This window comes from Amborella trichopoda, chromosome 10 (genome assembly GCF_054954075.1).
Source record: "Amborella trichopoda isolate Santa Cruz 75 chromosome 10, AtrichopodaSantaCruz75HAP2 v2.0, whole genome shotgun sequence".
Lineage (NCBI taxonomy): Eukaryota > Viridiplantae > Streptophyta > Magnoliopsida > Amborellales > Amborellaceae > Amborella > Amborella trichopoda.
Window position 1 is genome coordinate 27,675,990 of NC_142345.1, and position 20,001 is coordinate 27,695,990.

General features: G+C 36.2%; 2 protein-coding genes across 2 annotated transcripts; both read left to right on the forward strand.

Annotated features, from left to right (window-relative positions):
- Positions 1 to 7,859: 7,859 nt before the first annotated feature.
- On the forward strand, positions 7,860 to 13,242 carry LOC18424916 (uncharacterized). Its single transcript, XM_088850548.1, has 3 exons — positions 7,860 to 10,343; positions 10,444 to 10,594; positions 12,800 to 13,242. Exons 1-3 carry the CDS (start codon positions 9,033 to 9,035, stop codon positions 13,240 to 13,242), a joined length of 1,905 nt encoding a protein of 634 aa, XP_088706674.1. The 5' UTR covers positions 7,860 to 9,032.
- Positions 13,243 to 13,380: 138 nt separating this feature from the next.
- On the forward strand, positions 13,381 to 15,794 carry LOC18424920 (uncharacterized). Its single transcript, XM_088850133.1, is given in 3 exon segments — positions 13,381 to 14,505; positions 14,507 to 15,057; positions 15,060 to 15,794. Coding segments are annotated over 3 exon segments (2,013 nt in total). The 5' UTR covers positions 13,381 to 13,532; the 3' UTR covers positions 15,549 to 15,794.
- The last annotated feature ends 4,207 nt before the right edge of the window (positions 15,795 to 20,001 follow it).

The following is a 20,001-nucleotide window of genomic DNA, read 5'->3' on the forward strand; positions in this document are numbered from 1 at the left end:
TTACGGGTTGACTCTCAACTCTCATTCGAAAACGCAGCTCCCCGAGTCATCATGATGTAGTTGTGTAATATTGCACATGTAATAACTACATCAACCTGTGTTCCTAAAGGATACTGCATTTGATTCATGAGTACAGGAAATCTAGCCTTCCAAAGCCCAAATGTCATCTCCACCACATTTCTAAGCATGGAGTGCTGCTTGTTGAATAACTCTTTGTGATTCTGGGGAGCTCGTGGGCCTAAAGTAAATTCATTAGATGGTAAAGGACTCTTCGATATGGTCCTATGAAACCACGAATAGTAGGATACCCACCATCTACAAGGTAATATTTTATTGTACCATGTTTGTGTAATGAGTATATTGTAAGGCCAAATATTACACTAAAAATATTGTACAAACCAAAGCAACGAAACATAGGAAGGAACAAAGTTACCATCAGGCACTACAAGCCTACTGTCGTCCTTACTAATTGCTTCATATAAGACTTTAGAATCTGATGCGGATCCTTCCCAACCTACAAGTACATAATGGAAGCGCATTTCGAAACCAACCGTAGCCATAACATTCTGGCTTACAAAACTTTTCTATTTCGAAAACGATTATGCAATCGACTACGAACTCGAGCAGGGACATGAGTCCCATCACTAACTTCGACACAATCCTATTAAGAGAAAAAAATCAACATATTATATATTAATTCTCAATGGATGTGAGAACAATAATGTGAATTACTTGACACTCGCATACCTTGAAATATGGGTAAAATCGTAGTGTATCACTAGCAATGTGGGCCGGTGTTTCGTTGCTTGCTGGTTGCAGGAATAAGAGTTCCAATTGTAAGATGGCTTTTAAAACTCTATGGAAGTAGTAACTTATGGTCTGCCCTGAATGTTGGAACCGTTCCTGGACCACCCTACTCCGTTGATCGTGTGTGACGGTGCTTAAAAATATGGCTACTTGTTCATCAACTACCAAATATCTTGTATCTGTAATGTTTATCCTTTGCTTTAACAAATTACATAGACTGATAAAAGCACAACTTTTCATTCGTAATTGGTCGAAGCACTTACGAGGGTTCCCTGATAGCAAGTATTAGACACAATTGGCCCCAGTAAAAATTGACGTATGAACACGACTTCTCCTCTTTTGCGTAGTGATATACCAATATATAATGTGGTAACATTATATATGTAAGATATATTACTACCACCAACCGACGCTATTGGGGATCCATAACTAGAAATAGAAGAAGGCACCCGCATTAAATTAAAGCAATATTTTTAATCAAACCATAATATGAAAGAAGCAATCCACATCCATAAAAAAAACCATGAAGCAACCTTTGACATTAATTGAAAGAAACCATCCACATACAAATAAAAGAATTTATCCAATACATATTTATAAAATGCAAACCATAAATTAATTTCTATCAAACCATAATAAGAAAGAAGCCATCCACATCCATAAAGAAAACCATAAAGTAACCTTCAACATTAAATTGAAAGAAACCATCTTCATACAAATGAAATAATTTAAGATAATCATAGAGTAATCTCTATCAAACCATAATATAAAAGAAGCCATCTACATCCCTAATGAAAACCATGAAGCAATCTTTGATATTAAAATGAAAGAAGCCATCGAATTACAAATGAAAGAAGTCATCCAGACACATATTTATAATATAGAAACCATAAAGTAAATATAGTCGATCAAGTATTTAGAGGTGTTTCATCTCTTCATCCAAGTAAGCCTTTTGTATCCTTAGATTCGAGAAGTTTAATAATATCTCTGCTTTTGTAGAATCTTGGAAGATCCTTGCCGCCATTACAAAGACATCATCACCAACTTCACCTGCTCTCCACATGTCTTCAACAATATTTAAGGCGTCTCTCCTAACCTTGGACAGAACATCTACCACAGGAGTACTGCTGTTACCTGTGGTTTCACGTGCTAGCATCTTAATGCTATTGGTTACCTCTATCATGACTTTAGCCATGGAGTCATTGAAGGTGTGTTGCTTTGATCGGCGTTGTGTTCCTTTAGGAGTATGGGACAGTCATCTTTTTTATCCAGATGATACTGGGTCATCAAATGAGGGTGAGCTAGATTGAACCTGGACTTCTACGATGGGGTCATTAGAGAATGGAGTTTCGGGCATTTCTGGCTCAATTGTAATGCCACCCCCAGTTGATTTGTACGTCTCATCTGTTGTGTTGCCCTCATAGATCTTACTTGGTAGCGAATATTTGGGTAAAGTCTTATTAATTCATTCTCCTTTATATAAAAGATCATAAATAAAAGCCCATTCAAACACACATGCACAATGCAAGCAGTAAGAAATCAGCCCAAACATGCATAATTAAAAATGCAAGAACTAAAAAATCAGCTCATTCAAACACACATGCACAATGCAAGCAACAAGAAATCAGCCCATTCAACAATAACCAGTAATAACTTGAGCACTACTTATATTCAGCACTGATGCATATGTATCAAGCAACATTCACAACTCATGCATCCATAAAGAAAACCATGAACAAAACCCACCCATTCAACAATAGTTTAAACATACATAATTAAAAATACAAGAACTAATGAATCAGCCCATTCAAACACATATGCACAATGTAAGCAGTAAGAAATCATCCCAAACATACATAATTAAAAATGCAAAAACTAAAAAATCAACTCATTCAAACACACATGCATAATGCAAGCAGCAAGAAATCAGCCCATTCAACAATAGCCTGTAATAACTTGTGCACTACTTATATTCAACATTGATGCATCTGTATCATGCAACATTCACAACTCATGCATAATTAAAAATACAAAAACTAATTAATAGTTTAAACATACATAATTAAGTTCTTAATAGGGGTTGGACATCTAGCTTAGAGGTAACATCTTTTGAGATGGGCTCTAATTTGATTGTTTAAAGCCTTGGCTCTATATAAACTTTTTTCTTTATAAAATAGTTTAGGAGTTAGTTTTTTTAATGTGTTAGTAGGGTGGTGAGTGGGAACGAAACCACCATGTGGCAACATCTTTCGTTCTTTTTTGTTTTTTGTTTTTTTTTTTTTTTTAAAAATACTCATTTCATCATTATAAAGTAGATTTCATCTTTTGTTCTTTTTTTTTTTTTTTTTCTTTTTTAAGTACTCATTTCATCATTATAAAGTAGATTTCAAAATTTCTGATTGAAAAAATCTTTTTAAGTAGGTCTTTGGTCTAGCAGAGTAAGTGTATGGTATGCTCCGTTGGGAGCATGTTATTCTCAATCAAAAGAAAATAATCAAACAAGAAATATTAAGCCTATATAAGAAAAACAAAAGGAAATAATCATACTAGAAATATTAAGGCTAAAATAAGAAAAAAAAAATCAGCCAGTCAATGGGAGAGATCTAAGCCATCGTGGGCCTTGATGGGAGAGATCTAAGCCATTTGTTTTTCTTTTTTTTAAACATCAACCACTCGATGGGAGAGAAAAATAACATCAGCCAGTTCAAACCTCGAATCCTTCCGGTAAGACCTCTAAGCCATCGTGGGCCTTAAGGGGCTTTCAAAGGGGCCAAACAAATGGCAGCTTAGAGAACTCTAGGCCATAGGCTATCTCATGCACTTGTTCTATATTTAGTCTACACTCACTCCCAAACCCAACAAACACAACTGACCTCAGGGGCTGGGCATCTAGCCACTCAAATGCTGTGGACCACTTGTTCTTGATACAGAACTAATAAATAGTTTAAACATTCACAAGTCATGTACAAAACCAATCCATTTAACAATAATCTGTAATAGTTTAAACATACATAATTAAAAATGCAATAACTAGTAAATCAGCCCATTCAAACACACATGTACATTACAAGTAGTAAGAAATCAGCCCATTAAACGTACATAATTAAAACCTGTAGTCACAAATTAGGTTGTTCCATCCCGTTATTCTTCTTCTTCTTATCTTTTTTCTTTTTGTTTCGCAGCTTTGTTTTTTCCGTATTTAGTTTCAGTTCCATCTAAAACTCATTTTAACACATTATAAAACAGAAGAAAAAGATAAATTATTCCATGGAATTGTGAACTATATTCCACTTACAAATTTTGCTATAAACACAAATCATTTGCAGTTACATAATATAAAGCAATTATCATGATATGAGACATAAATTAATTGAGAAATTATAATGCAATAATGAATAAGAATCAGTGTAAAACCACTAGAATCATAGATTAAACATGAGTACAAGAAACTAAGAACTAATATCACAACAAGGAAAGCTATTCCACCACAAAAATAGGGAAAACAAAAAACAAAAAAAACAGAACTACAACATAAGTTGAGAAACAAGCTTAATTTCACGTAATGACTCGAACAAACCAATAAAACCCTAGAGATTTTCAATGTTTTTAATGTATTCATACTCTGATCATAGCTCAAAGATTAGAGCTCAATGAAGTTAATGTATTCATACGTTGATCAGAGCTCAATAAAGTTTTTAATGTATTCGTACTCTGATCAAAGCTCAATGAAGTTAATGTATTCATACTCTGATCAGAGCTCAATGAAATTTATAATATGTTCATACTCTGATAAGAGCTCAAAGACCAGAGCTCAATAAAATTTATAATGTATTCGTACTTTGATCAAAGCTCAAATATCAGAGCTCAAAGACCAGAAAAAGCCCTAAACTTTTTTCTTACCAATTTTCGCTCAGAAAAAGCTAAGAAAAAACTCAAAAAAGGCTCAAATATCATTGCTTAAATAAAAAAAACTTTTTTTTTTACCTATTTTACCAATTTAAAAAAATGAAAAACCTCAGAAATAACACTAAACTATAATGTATTCCTACTCTAATAAGAGCTCAATGAAATTTATAATGTAATTGTACTCTAATTAGAGCTCAAAGATCAGAAAAACTTCAGAAAAAGCCCTAAACTTTTTTTTTTGACCAACTTTCACTCAGAAAAAGCTCAGAAAAAGATCAACTATCAGAGCTCAAATAAAAAAAAAACTTTTTTTTTTACCTATTTTACCAATTATTAAAAAATAAAAACCTCAAAAAAAGCCCTAAAATGTAATGTATTCGTACTCTGATCAGAGCTCAATAAAATTTATAATGTATTCGTACTCTAATCATCTCAAAGATCAGAAAAACCTCATAAAAAGCCCTAAACTTTTTTTTTTTTTTTACCAATTTTCGCTTAGAAAAAGCTCAAATATTAGAGCTCAAATAAAGAAAACTTTTTTTTTACTGATTTTACTAATTTAAAAAAATAAAAACCTCAAAAAAAACCCTAAATTGTAATGTATTCGTACTCCAATCAGAGCTCAAAGATCAGAGCTCAATGAAATTTATAATGAACTCGTACTCTGATCAGAGCTCAAAGATCAGAAAAACCTCATAAAAAGCTTAGAAAAAGCCCTAAACTTTTTTTTTACTAATTTTCGCTAAGAAAAAAGCTCAAATATTAGAGCTCAAATAAAAAAAAAACTTTGTTTTTTTTTTATCGATTTTACCAATTTAAAAAAAAATAAAAACCTCAGAAAAAGCCCTAAACTGTAATGTATTTGTGCTCTGATCAGAGCTCAAAGAGCAGAGCTCAATGAAATTTATAATGTATTCGTACTCTGATCAAAGCTCAAGTATCAGAGCTCAGATAAGAAAACCTCATAAAAAGCCCTAAACTTTTTTTTTTATCAATTTTTGCTCAAAAAAACTAAAAAAAGCTCAAATATCAGAGCTCAAATAAAAAATACTTCTTTTTCTTTTTTTTTTTACCGATTTTACCAATTTTTTTAAAAAGAAAAACCTCAGAAAAAGCCTTAAACTGTAATGTATTCGTACTCTAATCGGAGCTCAATTAAATTTGTAATATATTCGCACTCTGATTAGAGCTCAGAGATCAAAAAAACCTCATAAAAAGTTCAGAAAAAGCTCAAATATCAAAGCTCAAATAAAAAATACTTTTTTTTTACCAATTTTTTTTAAAAAAAACCTCAGAAAAAGCACTAAACTGTAATGTATTCTTACTCTGATCAGAGTTCAATGAAATTTATAATGTATTTATACTCTGATCAGAGCTCAAAGATCAGAAAAACCTCATAAAAAGCCCTAATTTTTTTTTTTTTTTTTTACCAATTTTTACTGAGAAAAAGCTCAAACAAAGCTAAGAAAAATCTTTACAAAAAAACTCAAATATCAGAGCTCAAATAAATTATTTTTTTTTTTTTACCGATTTTACCAATTTTAAAAAAATAAAAACCTTAGAAGAAGCCCTAAACTGTAATGTATTTGTACTCTGATCAGAGCTCAATGAAATTTATAATGTATTCGTAGTCTGATCAGAGCTCAAATATCATAGCTCCAAGATCAGAAAAACCTCATAAAAAGCCGTAAAAATTCTTTTTTTTACGAATTTTCGCTCAGAAAAAACTAAAAGAAAACTCAAATATCAGAGCCCAAATAATTTTTTTTTTTTTTTTTTTTTACTGATTTTACCAATTTTAAAAAAAGGAAAACGTCAGAAAAAGCCCTAAACTGTAATGTATTCGCACTTTAATCTGAGCTCAATGAAATTTATAATGTATTCGTACTCTGATCAGAGCTCAAAGATCAGAAAAACCTCATAAAAAGCTCAGAAAAGCTCAAATATCAGAGCTCAAACAAAAAAGACCTTTTTTTTTTTTTTTTTTTTTTCTGATTTTACCGATTTTTTTAAAAAAAAACCTCAAAAAAAGCCCTAAACTGTAATGTATTCCTACTCTGAGCAGAGCTCAAAGATCAGAGCTCAATGAAATTTATAATGTATTTATACTCTGATCAGAGCTCAAATATCGGAGCTCAAATATAAAAAAAACTTCATAAAAAGCTCAGAAAAAGCCCTAAACTTTTTTTTTTTATCAAATTTCGCTTAGAAATAACTCAGAAAAAGCTCAAAAAAAGCTCAAAAAAAGCTAAAAAAAAGCTTAAAACAACTCAAATATCAGAGCTCAAATAAAAAACACTTTTTTTTTTTTTTTTATCGATTTTACCAATTTTTTTAAAAAAAAACCTATAAAAAAGCCTTTCATAAAAGCCCTTTAAGTACAATCAATTTACCACATTTGCATGCACAGTTTCACAAAGGCCATACTAGATAGATTCATATAACATTAAACATTCATAATTTACCAAGGAGAACTCACATCCCATGCACAGAAGCTACATCAGTGAATTCATTATAGAAGCACTCGCATAAAATTTCAAAATCAACCCAAAATTTCAATTTCACAATACTTCAATTTCACCAATACACACGTGCTTGCGTGATGTAAAAGAGAGAGAGAGAGCATGGTTATTTTTAGGCATTAAGCAAATTATATATTATACCCATTAATCAACAGTTATGGAAAGAGAAGCCCAAAGTACAACAACATTTGGAGAAATGAATAAAAATCAAATGATCCATAATCAAAGAATACGACTCTAAATAATCAAATAGAAACACTAAGTTCCAGCAAACATTAAACATTTATTAGGGCATTTCATAAGCAAGTAACATCCATTGCCTATTTTCAAACAGTGAAAAAATAACAGAGTGAGAGAAAAAAAAAAATAAAAAAGACCCAACTTAGGAGTCAACATAAAGGAAAAACCCTATAAAAAAAACTTAGTACCCTAAGATCATGCGGAATAAGAGCTCTAAGCTTAAAAGAGCTTAAAAACAAACACAAACATCGATAATAAGAACCCTTTATTTCAAGAGCTCAAGAACAAACACAATGATTAACGATAATAAGAACCCTTTATTTCAAGAGCTCAAGAACAAACACAATAATTAATAACAAAGAGAATAGTGCATATATCGAAATCAATGGCAAGGATCACAGATTTCCCTGAGATAATGGCGTACTGAGCTGGCTCAACGACGAGATGGGAAGGTGCGAAAAGAGGGGCGCTCAACGGGGTGGGTGCTCAGCGGCGCAGAGAGGAGTGCCGAGTGGGGTGGGTGCTAAGCGGGGTGTTGTTTTCAGACATTAGAGTTTTATTGAAGGGGAGGGGTGCTCTACGTTATCGCATGGGGAGGAAGCTTAGAGCTCCCTATTTTAGGTTCCGACCTTTTGGGTAGTCCGAACTTTTTTTTAGACGATGAAAACTTTGGATTTGGAATTCTCATTTTTATCAATCACGAAAAGTTGAGAAGTTCTCAACTTCCAGAAGCCACTTCAGCCGGTTCACAGATTCTCACTCTGAAGTCTGAACACCCGTTCACAGATTCTCACTCTGAAGTCTGAAGTTTGAACACCACTACTGACTCCCCTCTTCCCATGCTCCTCGCGTTACAGAGAATCGATTCTCTCTTTCTCTGGTGAACCTTCCCACTTTCTCTCTCTAAGCTCTCTCTTTCTGGTGACCTCCCCTCTTTCTCTTGAATTCCTTACTTTCCTATGGTTAATACTGTGAGATGAAATGAGAGCCTCGAGAATTTGTTCATCATTTCTATACGGGCCTGGGCTTGCCAAGCCATGGTCACTTCCACTGTTTTCTGCAACTCCTCGCCTCCAACCTTTCTGCATTCTCTCTCTTCAAAAGCTTTGTACTGCTTCTTCCTCTGTTGTTGAGGGAAGAACCGATTCAGATACGGTGAGCCCAAGGAGAGAAATAGAGAGGCGAATCGAGTGTTGCTGCCGAATGAGAACAGATGGTGGGTTGGAAGAGGCCTTCTTTCTCTTCAAAGGTATGCTCAAATCCTCAATCAAACCCTCTCTTTCCACCTGTAATATCTTGTAGGGGTCCTTCAAAAGACCAGACCAGGCTCTGTCTCTGTATAAAACCATTGTTGGAGCTGGAATTTCACCTGATATTCAAATGTTGCACACATTGGTCAAGTGGTTTTGCCAATTCCAGAGGACCCATTTGGCACTTGGGGCTATCGGTCTTATTCAGAAGCTTGGTTACCCTCTCTCTGTTATCCTATTGACTATGGTGATGAAAGGACTGTGCAATTAGGGGCGAGTCGTGAGGGCGATAGACCTCTTCTATGGTATGGAGAATTACAAGCTTTTGCCTGATGTCTTTTCATTTAACACCCTGATCAATGGGCTCTGTATAGCCCAAAAAGTGGAAGAAGCTATGGCTATGCTTAAAGAAATGGGGAAGAGAGGGTGTCAACCAGACGTCGTGACCTATAACATTCTCATGAATGGTCTTTGGAAAGAGGGACAGACAGAAGAAGCAATGCATTTGTTACAGAAGATGTATTGCAATGGCCTAAACCCCAATGTCTTCACATTTAACACTCTTATGAGTGCGCTATGCAAAAGAAATAAGGTGGAAGAAGCCCTGGCTTTGCACAAAGAAATGGGGAAGACAGGATGTAAACCAAATGCTGTCACATATAACACACTCCTTGATGGCCTTTGCAAGGGTGAGAGAACAGAGGAGGCAATGTCTTTGTTGGAGGACATATATCACAATGGCTTGAGCCCAAATGTGGTCACATATAGCATTCTTATGAATGCACTTTACAAAAGGAAGAAAGTGGAAGAAGCCTTGGCTTTGTACAAAGAAATGGGGAGGATAGGATGTCAAGCAAATGTTGTCACATATAACACACTCCTTGATGGTCTTTGCAAAGGTGGAAGAACAGATGAGGCAATGTCTTTGTTGGAGGAGATGTATCACAATGGCTTGATCCCAAATGTGGTCACATATAGCATTCTTATAAATGCACTTTGCAAAAGGAATAAAATGGAAGAAGCCTTGGCTTTGCACAAAGAAATGGAGAGGAGAGGTTCTCAATCAGATGTTGTCACATACAGCATATTCATTGATGGCCTTTGCAAGGGTGACAGAGCAGAGGAGGCAATGTCTTTGTTAGAGGAGATATATCACAATGGCATGACCCCAGATGTTGTCACATATAACACTTTTATGAATGTATTATTCAAACGAAATAAGGTGGAAGAAGCTTTGGCTTTGCACAAAGAAATGGGGAGGATAGGATGTCAACCAGATCTTGTCACTTATAACACACTCCTTGATGGTCTTTGCAAGGGTGGGAGAATGGAGGAGGCAATGTCTTTATTGGAGGAGATGTTTCACAATGGCTTGACCCCAGATATTTTCACATATAACACTCTTATGAATACATTACGCAAAAGAAATAAGATGGAAAAAGCCTTGGCTTTGCACAAAGAAATGGGAAAAATAGGATGTCAACCAGATGTTGTCACATATAGGACACTCCTTGATGGTCTTTGCAAGGATGGGAGAATGGAGGAGGCAATGTCTTTGTTGGAGGAGATGAATCACAATGCAGATGTGGTCATATACAAATGTGCTATGCAAAAGAAATAAGGTGGAAGAAGCATTGTCGTTTTAATAAGAAACTGGGAAAAGTGGTGTCAACCAGACAATGTCATTTATGATGCACTCATCGATGGTTTTTTGCAAGGATGGTAGAACGAGGGACGAGGCAGCATATTTGGCCTATATAGCTCACCAGATGAATGAAGGTTTTTGCAAACCTAATGTCATCACTATTGCTATGCTGATTGATGGAGAGTGTAAATCTGGGAAGCATTTAGTTGCAAAGGAATTGCTAAGTATATGATCCAAATAAGTCTCTTTCCTAATATGATGACATATTCTGTAGTAATATTTATGTTTTCCTGGCAGGACTAATGGATGCAGCGGAGCGATAGCTCGAGCATGATTGTAAAAGGTGATTCACCAGATGCTATAATAGATGAATTACTATTGAAGCATTTTACTGTAAATGGTGATATAGGGAAGTTCTGAGTTCATGAGGTTGCTCCATCAAATAGCATGTAAAGGCATGGTACTTGATGAGCAATGCGTATCAACAATCTTGGATTATTTGTCTCTAAAAATATGCGTTTGAATAGGATCCGTAAGATGTAAATGCGCAAAACTCTGGTATATCAGCTTTTATAAAAAGTTCCTTTTTTTTTTTTGATAATTATTAGATTTTCAAATTATTTTCAGTTAACCCTACATTTTCTCTTTGATTCTCTTGTTTCTTGGTCTTCATGAGAGTTTTGCATGTCTTTCTTCTAATGTATTTACAAGAAATTTTTGATGAGATATATTGTTGGAAACTCAGTAGAAAACGGTGACATCTCACTGTCAGAGCCTTCAATTATTCAGTGTGAACAACATGGATAAGTCGGGTGTAACAGGTGACCGAGCATTATATTCGTCACCATTTGAGGTTATATTGCAATGATTACTTTTGGTTAGCATACTCGTTTCTATCTTCATCGACTACCGATTAATACCTGGTCTCTCATAGGCGACAAATGTGACTCCAAACCCCTTCTGTGCCAATTACATACTCTTGCAGGTGAGTAGGGCATTAATTTTTTTTCATTTTGTATAGCAATATCAATGCATTTTAATCTTAATAAGAATACTCCATATTATTAAATTTCAAATATAAAATGTGAATACTCCTATTGTTTTCCGTGAGATGCTCTCTAGTCCTGTTTCTATTGGACAGTAAAAAAGGAATTTGTGCCTCATATATGGATCCAGTTCACACAAGCCCCTGTTATTGGAACCTTCTTCAAATTTTACATACTGTGCACCTCTTCAGATGATGAACTCATTCCTCCTCCACACATGATGAGCCAGCTCCCCCTTTACTCACATCACCTGCTCATGAAACCATGGCTTCTCCTCTCCCTTACCCAGTACAATATCATATTCATGCGCAGTGTCAAGCATACTATCCAGCAACCACTGGAATTGCTACTGCTAACTAGTATGTTCATTCTGATTCAAGTAAGGTTCTTGAAGACCCTGTCCCTTATAATGAACTAGTGGCTAATGCTGATCCAGATTCTGCTTGAGCAATAAGCAACACAATTTAACTCATTTCGTATCACAAGCTTTCAATTGGATCTATTTGATTTTAACCATTTTTGGAGTTTAAAATTTATAATTAGATATGAAAATAGAATTTTAGATAATCCTAAGATATTTTTTATACCAAAATTACATGATATGATAAAATTTGGAGGTGCTCCGTAATTGGATTATTTAAGGTTGTAACCTTATAGAAACCACACGCTTTTATTAATTATAAAATATACAAAAAAAAACCCTAAGTCTTCTCCTGACCGAAGCAGTCTCCTAAGTGAATATGACAACATTGATTCATATTGCACCCGTAATCAGCATCCTGAGTCTTCTGATTACTATACTGAACCAAGTTAGTCAAGTTGGTTATGTTGAGAATGTGGATCCTACGGGTGTTGTTGCAGAAGTTGCATCCAGTTCCTTTACAAGCTGAGATGTTGCTGGACATTCAATGTCTTCTAGGTGTGAAAGGCAGAGAAAATCAGTACAAGTTGCATCAAGTTCGGAATCCATTCACGCTACAGTTGCTGTTTCAGCAAGCCAGAAGGCAGTGGTCGCATCTACTGCTGTGCTAAAGGTTTGTTTCTATGACATGCTCTCTCCTCAAAGTGTATTTTTTGTCCAGAATGTATGGGTGTGGTTTGTATTGCATTTTTAAACAAATCAAAGTAAGGCACACCTCCAAATTTTATCATAAATAAAATTTTAGTGTCAAAATTTTTAAGGATGGCTTGAGTATCTATTTTCATCTTTAACTATAAAACTGTAAACTCAAAAAATGCTTTAAATCAAATAGAACAAAAGACATGAAAATCTTGAAAATGGACGGTCCGGATAATGTGTTGCAAGAATCACTGTTTTTAATACTCAAAAATATTTTTTGCTTTCATATTCATACATTTTGATATCGAGATGGTCAATTACAGGTTTTTCTAACAAAGAAATGGGGAGGATAGGATGTCAACCAAATGTTGTCACATATAACACACTCCTTGATGGCCTTTGCAAGGGTGAGAGGACACAGGAGGCAATGTCTTTGTTAGAGGAGATGTATCACAATGTCTTGAGCCCAGATGTGGTTATGTATAACACTCTTATAAATGTGTTATGCCAAGGAAATACAGTGGAAGAAGCATTGGCTTTTTACAGAGAAATGGGGAAGATAGACTGTCAACCAGATATTGTCACATATAACACTCTTATGAATGAGCTATGTAAAAGAAATAAGATGGAAGTAGCCTTGGCTTTACACAAAGAAATGGAGAAGATGGGATGTCGACCAGATGCTGTCTCGTATAGCACACTCATCCATGGCCTTTGCAAGGACGGAAGAATAGAGGATGCAATGTCTTTGTTAGCAGAGAAATAAGGTGGAAGAAGCATTGGCTTTGCACAAAGAAATGGAGAAGATATGTCAATCAAATGCTGTCACATATGACACACTCCTTGATGGTCTTTACAAAGGTGGAAGAAGAGAGGAGGCATTGTCTTTGTTGGATGAGATGCATCACAATGGCTTGAACCCAGATGTGGTTATGTATAACACTCTTATAAATATGCTATGCCAAAGAAATAAGGTGGAAGAAGCATTGCCTTTTTACAGAGAAATGGGACAAAGTTCATGTTAACCAAACGGTTTCCCGTATACTGCAGCCATCGATGGTTTTTTCAAGGGTGGGAGAACAAAGGAGGCCATATCTTTGTCAAGATGAGATATATTGCGGTAGCTTGAACCCAGATGTTGTCAGATATAACACTCTTATGAATGCATTGTGCAAAAGAAATAAGGTGGAAGAAGCCTTGGCATTGCCCAAAGAAATTGGGAAGAGAGGATGTCAACCAGATGTTGTCACATATAACACACTCATCAATGGTCTTTGCAAGTTCGGAAGAGCAGAGGAGGCAATTTCTTTGTTAAAGGAGATGTATCAGAATGGTCTGAACCTGGATGTCTCCACATTTAACATTTTGATCAACAGGCTCTGCAAAGCCGATAAGGTGGAAGAAGCCTTGGATTTGCACAAAGAAATGGCGAAGATAGGATGTCAACCAGATGTCGTCACGTATACTACCCTAACAGATGGTCTTGGCAACGATGGAAGAACATAAGAGGCAATGGCATTGATAGAGGAGATGTACCACAATGGCCTAAACCCAGATGTTGTCACATATAGCACACTCTTTGATGGCCTCTGCAAGGGTGGGAGAATCAAGGAGGCAATGTCTTTCTTGGAGGAGATGTATCACAATAGCTTGAAACCAGATGTTGTCACATATAGCACTCTTATGAATGCACTATGCAAAAGGAATAAAGTGGAAGAAGCCTTGGCTTTGCACAAAGAAATGGGTAGTAGAGGATGTAAACGCGATGTTGTCACATACAACATGCTCCTTGATGGCCTTTGCAAGGGTGAGAGACCAGAGGAGGCAATGTCTTTGTTAGAGGACATGTATCACAATGGCTTGAACCCAGATGTTGTCACTTATAGCACTCTTATGAATGCACTTTTCAAAAGAAATAAGGTGGAAGAAGCCTTGGCTTTGCACAAAGAAATGGGGAGGATAGGATGTCAAGCAAATGTTGTCACATGTAACACACTCCTTTCTTTGCAAAAGTGGAAGAACAGAGGAGGCAATGTCTTTGTTGGAGGACATGTATAACAATGGTTTGAATCCAGATGTGGTTATGTATAACACTCTTATAAATATGCTATGTCAAAGAAATAAGGTGGAAGAAGCATTGACTTTTTATAGAGAAATGGGGCAAAGTTCATGTCAACCTAACGATTTACCGTATAATGCAGCCATCGATGGTTTTTTCAAGGGTGTGAGAACAAAGGGGGCCATATCTTTGTCAGATGAGATATATTGCAGTAGCTTGAACCCAGATGTTGTCACATATAACACTCTTATGACTGCATTGTGCAAAACAAATAAGGTGGAATAAGCCTTGGCATTGCACCAAGAAATGGGGAAGCGAGGATGTCAACCAGTTGTTGTCACATATAACACACTCATCAATGGTCTTTGCAAGTGCGGAAGAACAAAGGACGCAATTTCTTTGTTAAAGGAGATGTATCAGAATGGTCTGAACTTGGATGTTTCCACATTTAACATTTTGATCAACGGGCTCTGCAAAGCTGATAAGGTGGAAGAAGCCTTGGATTTGCATAAAGAAATGGGGAAGTAGGGTGTCAACCAGATGTCGTCACTTATACTTCCCTAACAGATGGTCTTGGCAAGGATGGAAGAACAGAAGAGGCAATGGTATTGTTAGAGGAGATGTACCACAATGGCCTAAACCCAGATGTTGTCACATATAACACTCTTATAATAAATGTTCTATGTAAAACAAATAAGGTGGAAGAAGCTTTGGCTTTGCACAAGGAAATGGGGAAGAGAGGATGTCAACCAGATGTTGTCACATATAACACAGTTATTGATGGTCTTTACAAGGGCGGGAGAATGGAGGAGGCATTGTCTTTGTTGGTGGAAATGTGTCAAAATGGCTTGAAGCCAAATATTGTCATCTATAACACTCTTATAAATGTGCTATGCAAAGGAAATACGGTGGATGAAACCTTGGCTTTGCTTAAAGAAATGGGAAAGAGAGGATGTCAATCGGGTGTCGTCACGTATATTACTCTGATGGCTGGTCTTTGCAAGGATGGGTGAATAGAAAGACACAATGCCTTTGCTAGAGGAGATGTGTGACAATCACTTGAACCCGAATGTCTTCACATTTAACATTCTTGTCAATGGGCTCTGCAAAGCCCATAAGGTGAAATAGGCCTTGGCTTTGCCCAAAGAAAAGGGAAAGGTTGGGTGTCCACCTGTTGTCATCGCGTGTACTACATTTTGTTTTTGATAATGTTAACATTGTATTGCTATAACAAGAAGGAATACAAGAGATTGAGGAAAGAGAGATCCGAGATTACCCTCAAGACGGGTATCTCAGTAAAAAATTAAGCCATAACCCCTATAAACTATGTACTTTTGGAGAGACTGTATACAATAATTGGGCTTATAGGCCTGCCTTTTACAAGAAGTCACAAAGGAAAAATAGAGTCCTAGAGAACTCTATGGTCCAGTGCAAAAAAGGAGATGGATCATTCATTGTCTTCTATTTGTGGTCGTTGCCACGCTCCATCTTTAGCTAGGAGGTTGGCGAATTCGTTCGATGTTCGCCATGTATGCCTCCAACAGACATTGGTATCCCTACATAGGTGGTAAATCTCATAAAAAATCCTACAAAGGTACCAAGGAGGATCTGTTGTGCCTGCTGCCCAAGATAAAATGTTTTTAGCGTCTCCTTCCACCACTAAGGATTGACCCCAAGTAGGGTCAAAATATTTCAGGCCCTAGAAGAGCCAATGCTTAAGCAAGTTGTGAGTCTCCATGGCAGACATATTCAGAATATGTCATGAGAGACCCCCCCTACTCTTGAATGGCCAGGATTCCCCAATGAACAGCCTTCGAAATTTAACTTTATGGCATTTTCTGGAGGAGGCAGTCAGTTGTGAGCTCTCTGTAGCTTAAGAGGTTGGAGTCGAATAATATTGTCCCATTGCCTGAGGAAAGAACTCATAAGAATCCCTTTAAAGGCACTATGGGTGGAGGCCCAAAAAGCTACTCGTGATGTAACCTTGTGAAACAACCCTGAGACTTCAGTTCTATGGCCTTGAAATATCCTCTCATTTCTTTCAAGCCATAAAACCCATACGGTAGCAGCAATAGCTGCCTTCCACAAAGTTCTTCCTGCTATGGGCCAAGGAGTATATTTTATGCTTAGCCCTTTGAATAAAATACTTTTTTAAATGAAAAAATTTAAAATTTGTTATTTGAAAAGAATCATTCAGTGATTCTAAAGTTTTAGTTAAAAGAGTATATTTTATCTGAGGGAGCAAGTGTAGTGTGTTGTTTTAGGAGCACCTGCAACAAAAAAAAAATTATAAGGTTGGATGATGTCATCTTGTTAAATGCAGCCACCATTTTTCACCTAAAAACTTTGTTTTTTTACTGGCGCTTTTGTAGTAGCGCACTGTATACATATTTGATTGGGTAAACTATACTGTTTTAATTTAAAAATTTTGGGGTTCACTCTAGAATCACCCAATCATCTTTCCGGTCCAATAATTGTTCTCGAAAGTCTGGTCGTCGTTTCTGTGTAGAAGCAAACTGTCTATATTTATGACCAGAGCAATGATTTCATCATGCAATGGTTGTATCATAATATAATGCAACCACATTAAAAAACTATGTTAGAGACATTTGTTTGACGCAATTTTTTAGATGTATACTCTTTTTATTCTAAAGAACAATCACATAAAAAGAAAATTTAGAAAAGAACGCCCTGAAAAGTGTTTTCCTAGCCCAATTAATATAAACCGCCCATTTTAGTGAGAAGGTTATATATAGGCCTCATAAGGATTTTTTTATCCCCCAAATTTTTATATAGTATTATCATCATTAGATTAACAATGCTAAAAAATAAAAAAGTGATTTTGAATTTGTCAAGGCCTAGATCTTGAAATTCACCAAATGGACAGTCGAGATTCATTGTTGGAGGGTACTAATTTTGACCATATCTAGGTTGCAAAATGATTTTTTTTTTTTATTATGAGGATGAAGAGAATGCGTGTGCAAAATTTGGAGTCATACAATTATCAAAAACATGGTTTTCTAGAAATGTGGTTGCATCATACTATGATACAATCGTTGCATGAAATCATTGCTCTTATGACCAACCTTTCCTTTAGTGATCTTACAACGAACCTGACTTTTTCCATTGTAAATTCGTATGGAATTAATGAATTCCGGCGGAATAGAAGATCTACGTGACCAAATTCTCCTGAATCTTTTTTGAGAAGAAAATTTTAAATTTTTGATAAAAAATATATTTTATTTGAGGGATTGAGTGTATAATGTGCCCCCACCGGAACACTCTATACATTTTGTTATGCAGGAATATACCAAGGGTGCCGAACTACTCCACTTTTTATTTTTCCTTTTTATTTTTCTAGCATGAAGCACTGGTTGGGAACTTCAAAACTTCAGGTTCTGAACCATCCTAGTTATGTAAAAAATTAGTATAGAACTTTTTTTTTTTTTTGAACGGAACATTAGTATAGAACTTCAAGTTTCGAACCAGCTCTCCGACATAAAAAAGGGAAGACCTCAATTTTTGAACTATGGGTATTTTGGGAAAATAAAATAAAAAAAACAAAAAAGGGTGTTAGGAGCCTAACCAATACACCCCAAAACCCTTGGGTGATGCAAAAGTGAAAAGTTAGGCCCTTAACCCACCTAGGATCGTTACATACCACCATGCTCTGCAGTCGACATCCTCGACGGCTGTCACTCTATGGCGGCGCGGCTGTCCTTTCCATACGTAGCCCTTTCCATAAGTCGCCATTTCCTAGGATCAACGTCCTCAGCGGCTCTCACTCGATGGTGGCTGTCACTCTATGGTGGCTCTCACTCTGATTTTATTCGGGTAGCCCTTTCCATAGGTAGCCCATTCCATAGGTAGCCCTTTCCACAGGTAGGCCTTTCCTAAGATTTGAACTTGGGTTGAAAGTTAGGTCCTTAACCCACCTAGGGTCGTTACAAAGGGACATGGGTGTAAAATACAAAAAAAATGGGGACACTTTTAATTCCTCATATTATAGAGGATATTAGTGTAAATTTCCCATATAAATAGAGAAGAGTTTCAGTGGATACGATGTCTGATACGGTGGATCCAATGATTGCCAACCAGTGGTTTAAAAACCGGATTGGTGCCCCAGATCGGGCACCCCAAAAACCCATCCGGATCGATAAATCGGCGATCCGGATTGAGAATCGGCCGAATCGATCAGAATAAGCCTTCAAAAAATCCAAAAAAAATATTAAAATTCATTAGAACTGGGTAGAAACTATAGTAATAATCTCAACTGAAGTTGTCCCTAGCCTAAAGCAAGAATTTTGTGGTCTTAGCTGGAGCCATATAGTGGAAAATCCATCTATTATCTAAACAATGGTTAGTTTCTTTATTAGACAGTCATCTCATGCTTCTCTCCCCTATTATGAAACCGTGAGTACCATTCTTCAATGTTCTTCAACACAGCTAGCTGTAAGTGAAGCCTCTCATTCTCATATTATTCTCAGAGAAAGAAAAAAGCCTTCCATTCTATTGGGCTCTGTATTGGCTTTTGGTTCCATCCACTGTGGTTCGGCCAGGTTCACTCGAACTCGGCCAAGTAACTCTGCCTCAGCCTATGGCCTAGGCAGAGCTGTAGAAGGAGTTCCATGGGCAACTCGCAAAACACCAAAAAAAGATGTGAAAAATATAAAAATGTTTAAAGTTAAAAAATATGTAGAAAAAAGCTTTTTTTAATGATGTTGAAGGTTTTTTAGATGATTTGGGTACTTTTCTTCTCACGTGTTTTGTGTTTCCTTTACTTCTTTTTCTGAAATATTCATGGTATGAATCAAATTTTTAAATAGTTCATTTTTTATATATCTTTTTTTATAGTCTTTTAATGATTTCTATTGCTATTTCTAATTTTTACTGATTTTTAAATATTTTTTACCTTTTTTGTATTTTTTAACATTTTTACCTGATGTAAATTACTTGGGCAACTCCACACGGACTCGCCCACATAACTTGCCTCAGGCCAGTGGCGAGTTCCTGGCCCCAAGCATTTCTAAAAACATTGGTTCCACTAATTGAGCAGGCTAAAAGAGTGCTCGAGTGTAACACCAATTGAGCAGGCTAAAAGAGTGCTTGAGTGTAACACCAATTGAGCAGGCAAAAAGTGCTTGTGTGAGCCAAGAGTGCTTGAATGCAACAGTGGGATGTGATGTGTTGAGAGAGAGAGAGAGAGAGAGAGCAAGGTGGGCGTGGGGGGCCTGGGGGTTGATTTGATGGTAACTATTGTACAGAATAACATGTTACGGAAAATGGATTTGTTAGATTTCTGTTGTAGTTACTGGTGATATGTTTTCAAATTGGATATGTTGAGAGAGAGAAAGAGAGAGATTGATCTGATGGAAACTTTTATACAAAGTTATGTTATTGAAAATGGACTTGGAAGACTTCGATGTTAGCTTAATGGTAATATGGGCATTCAATTTTGTTCTCTAA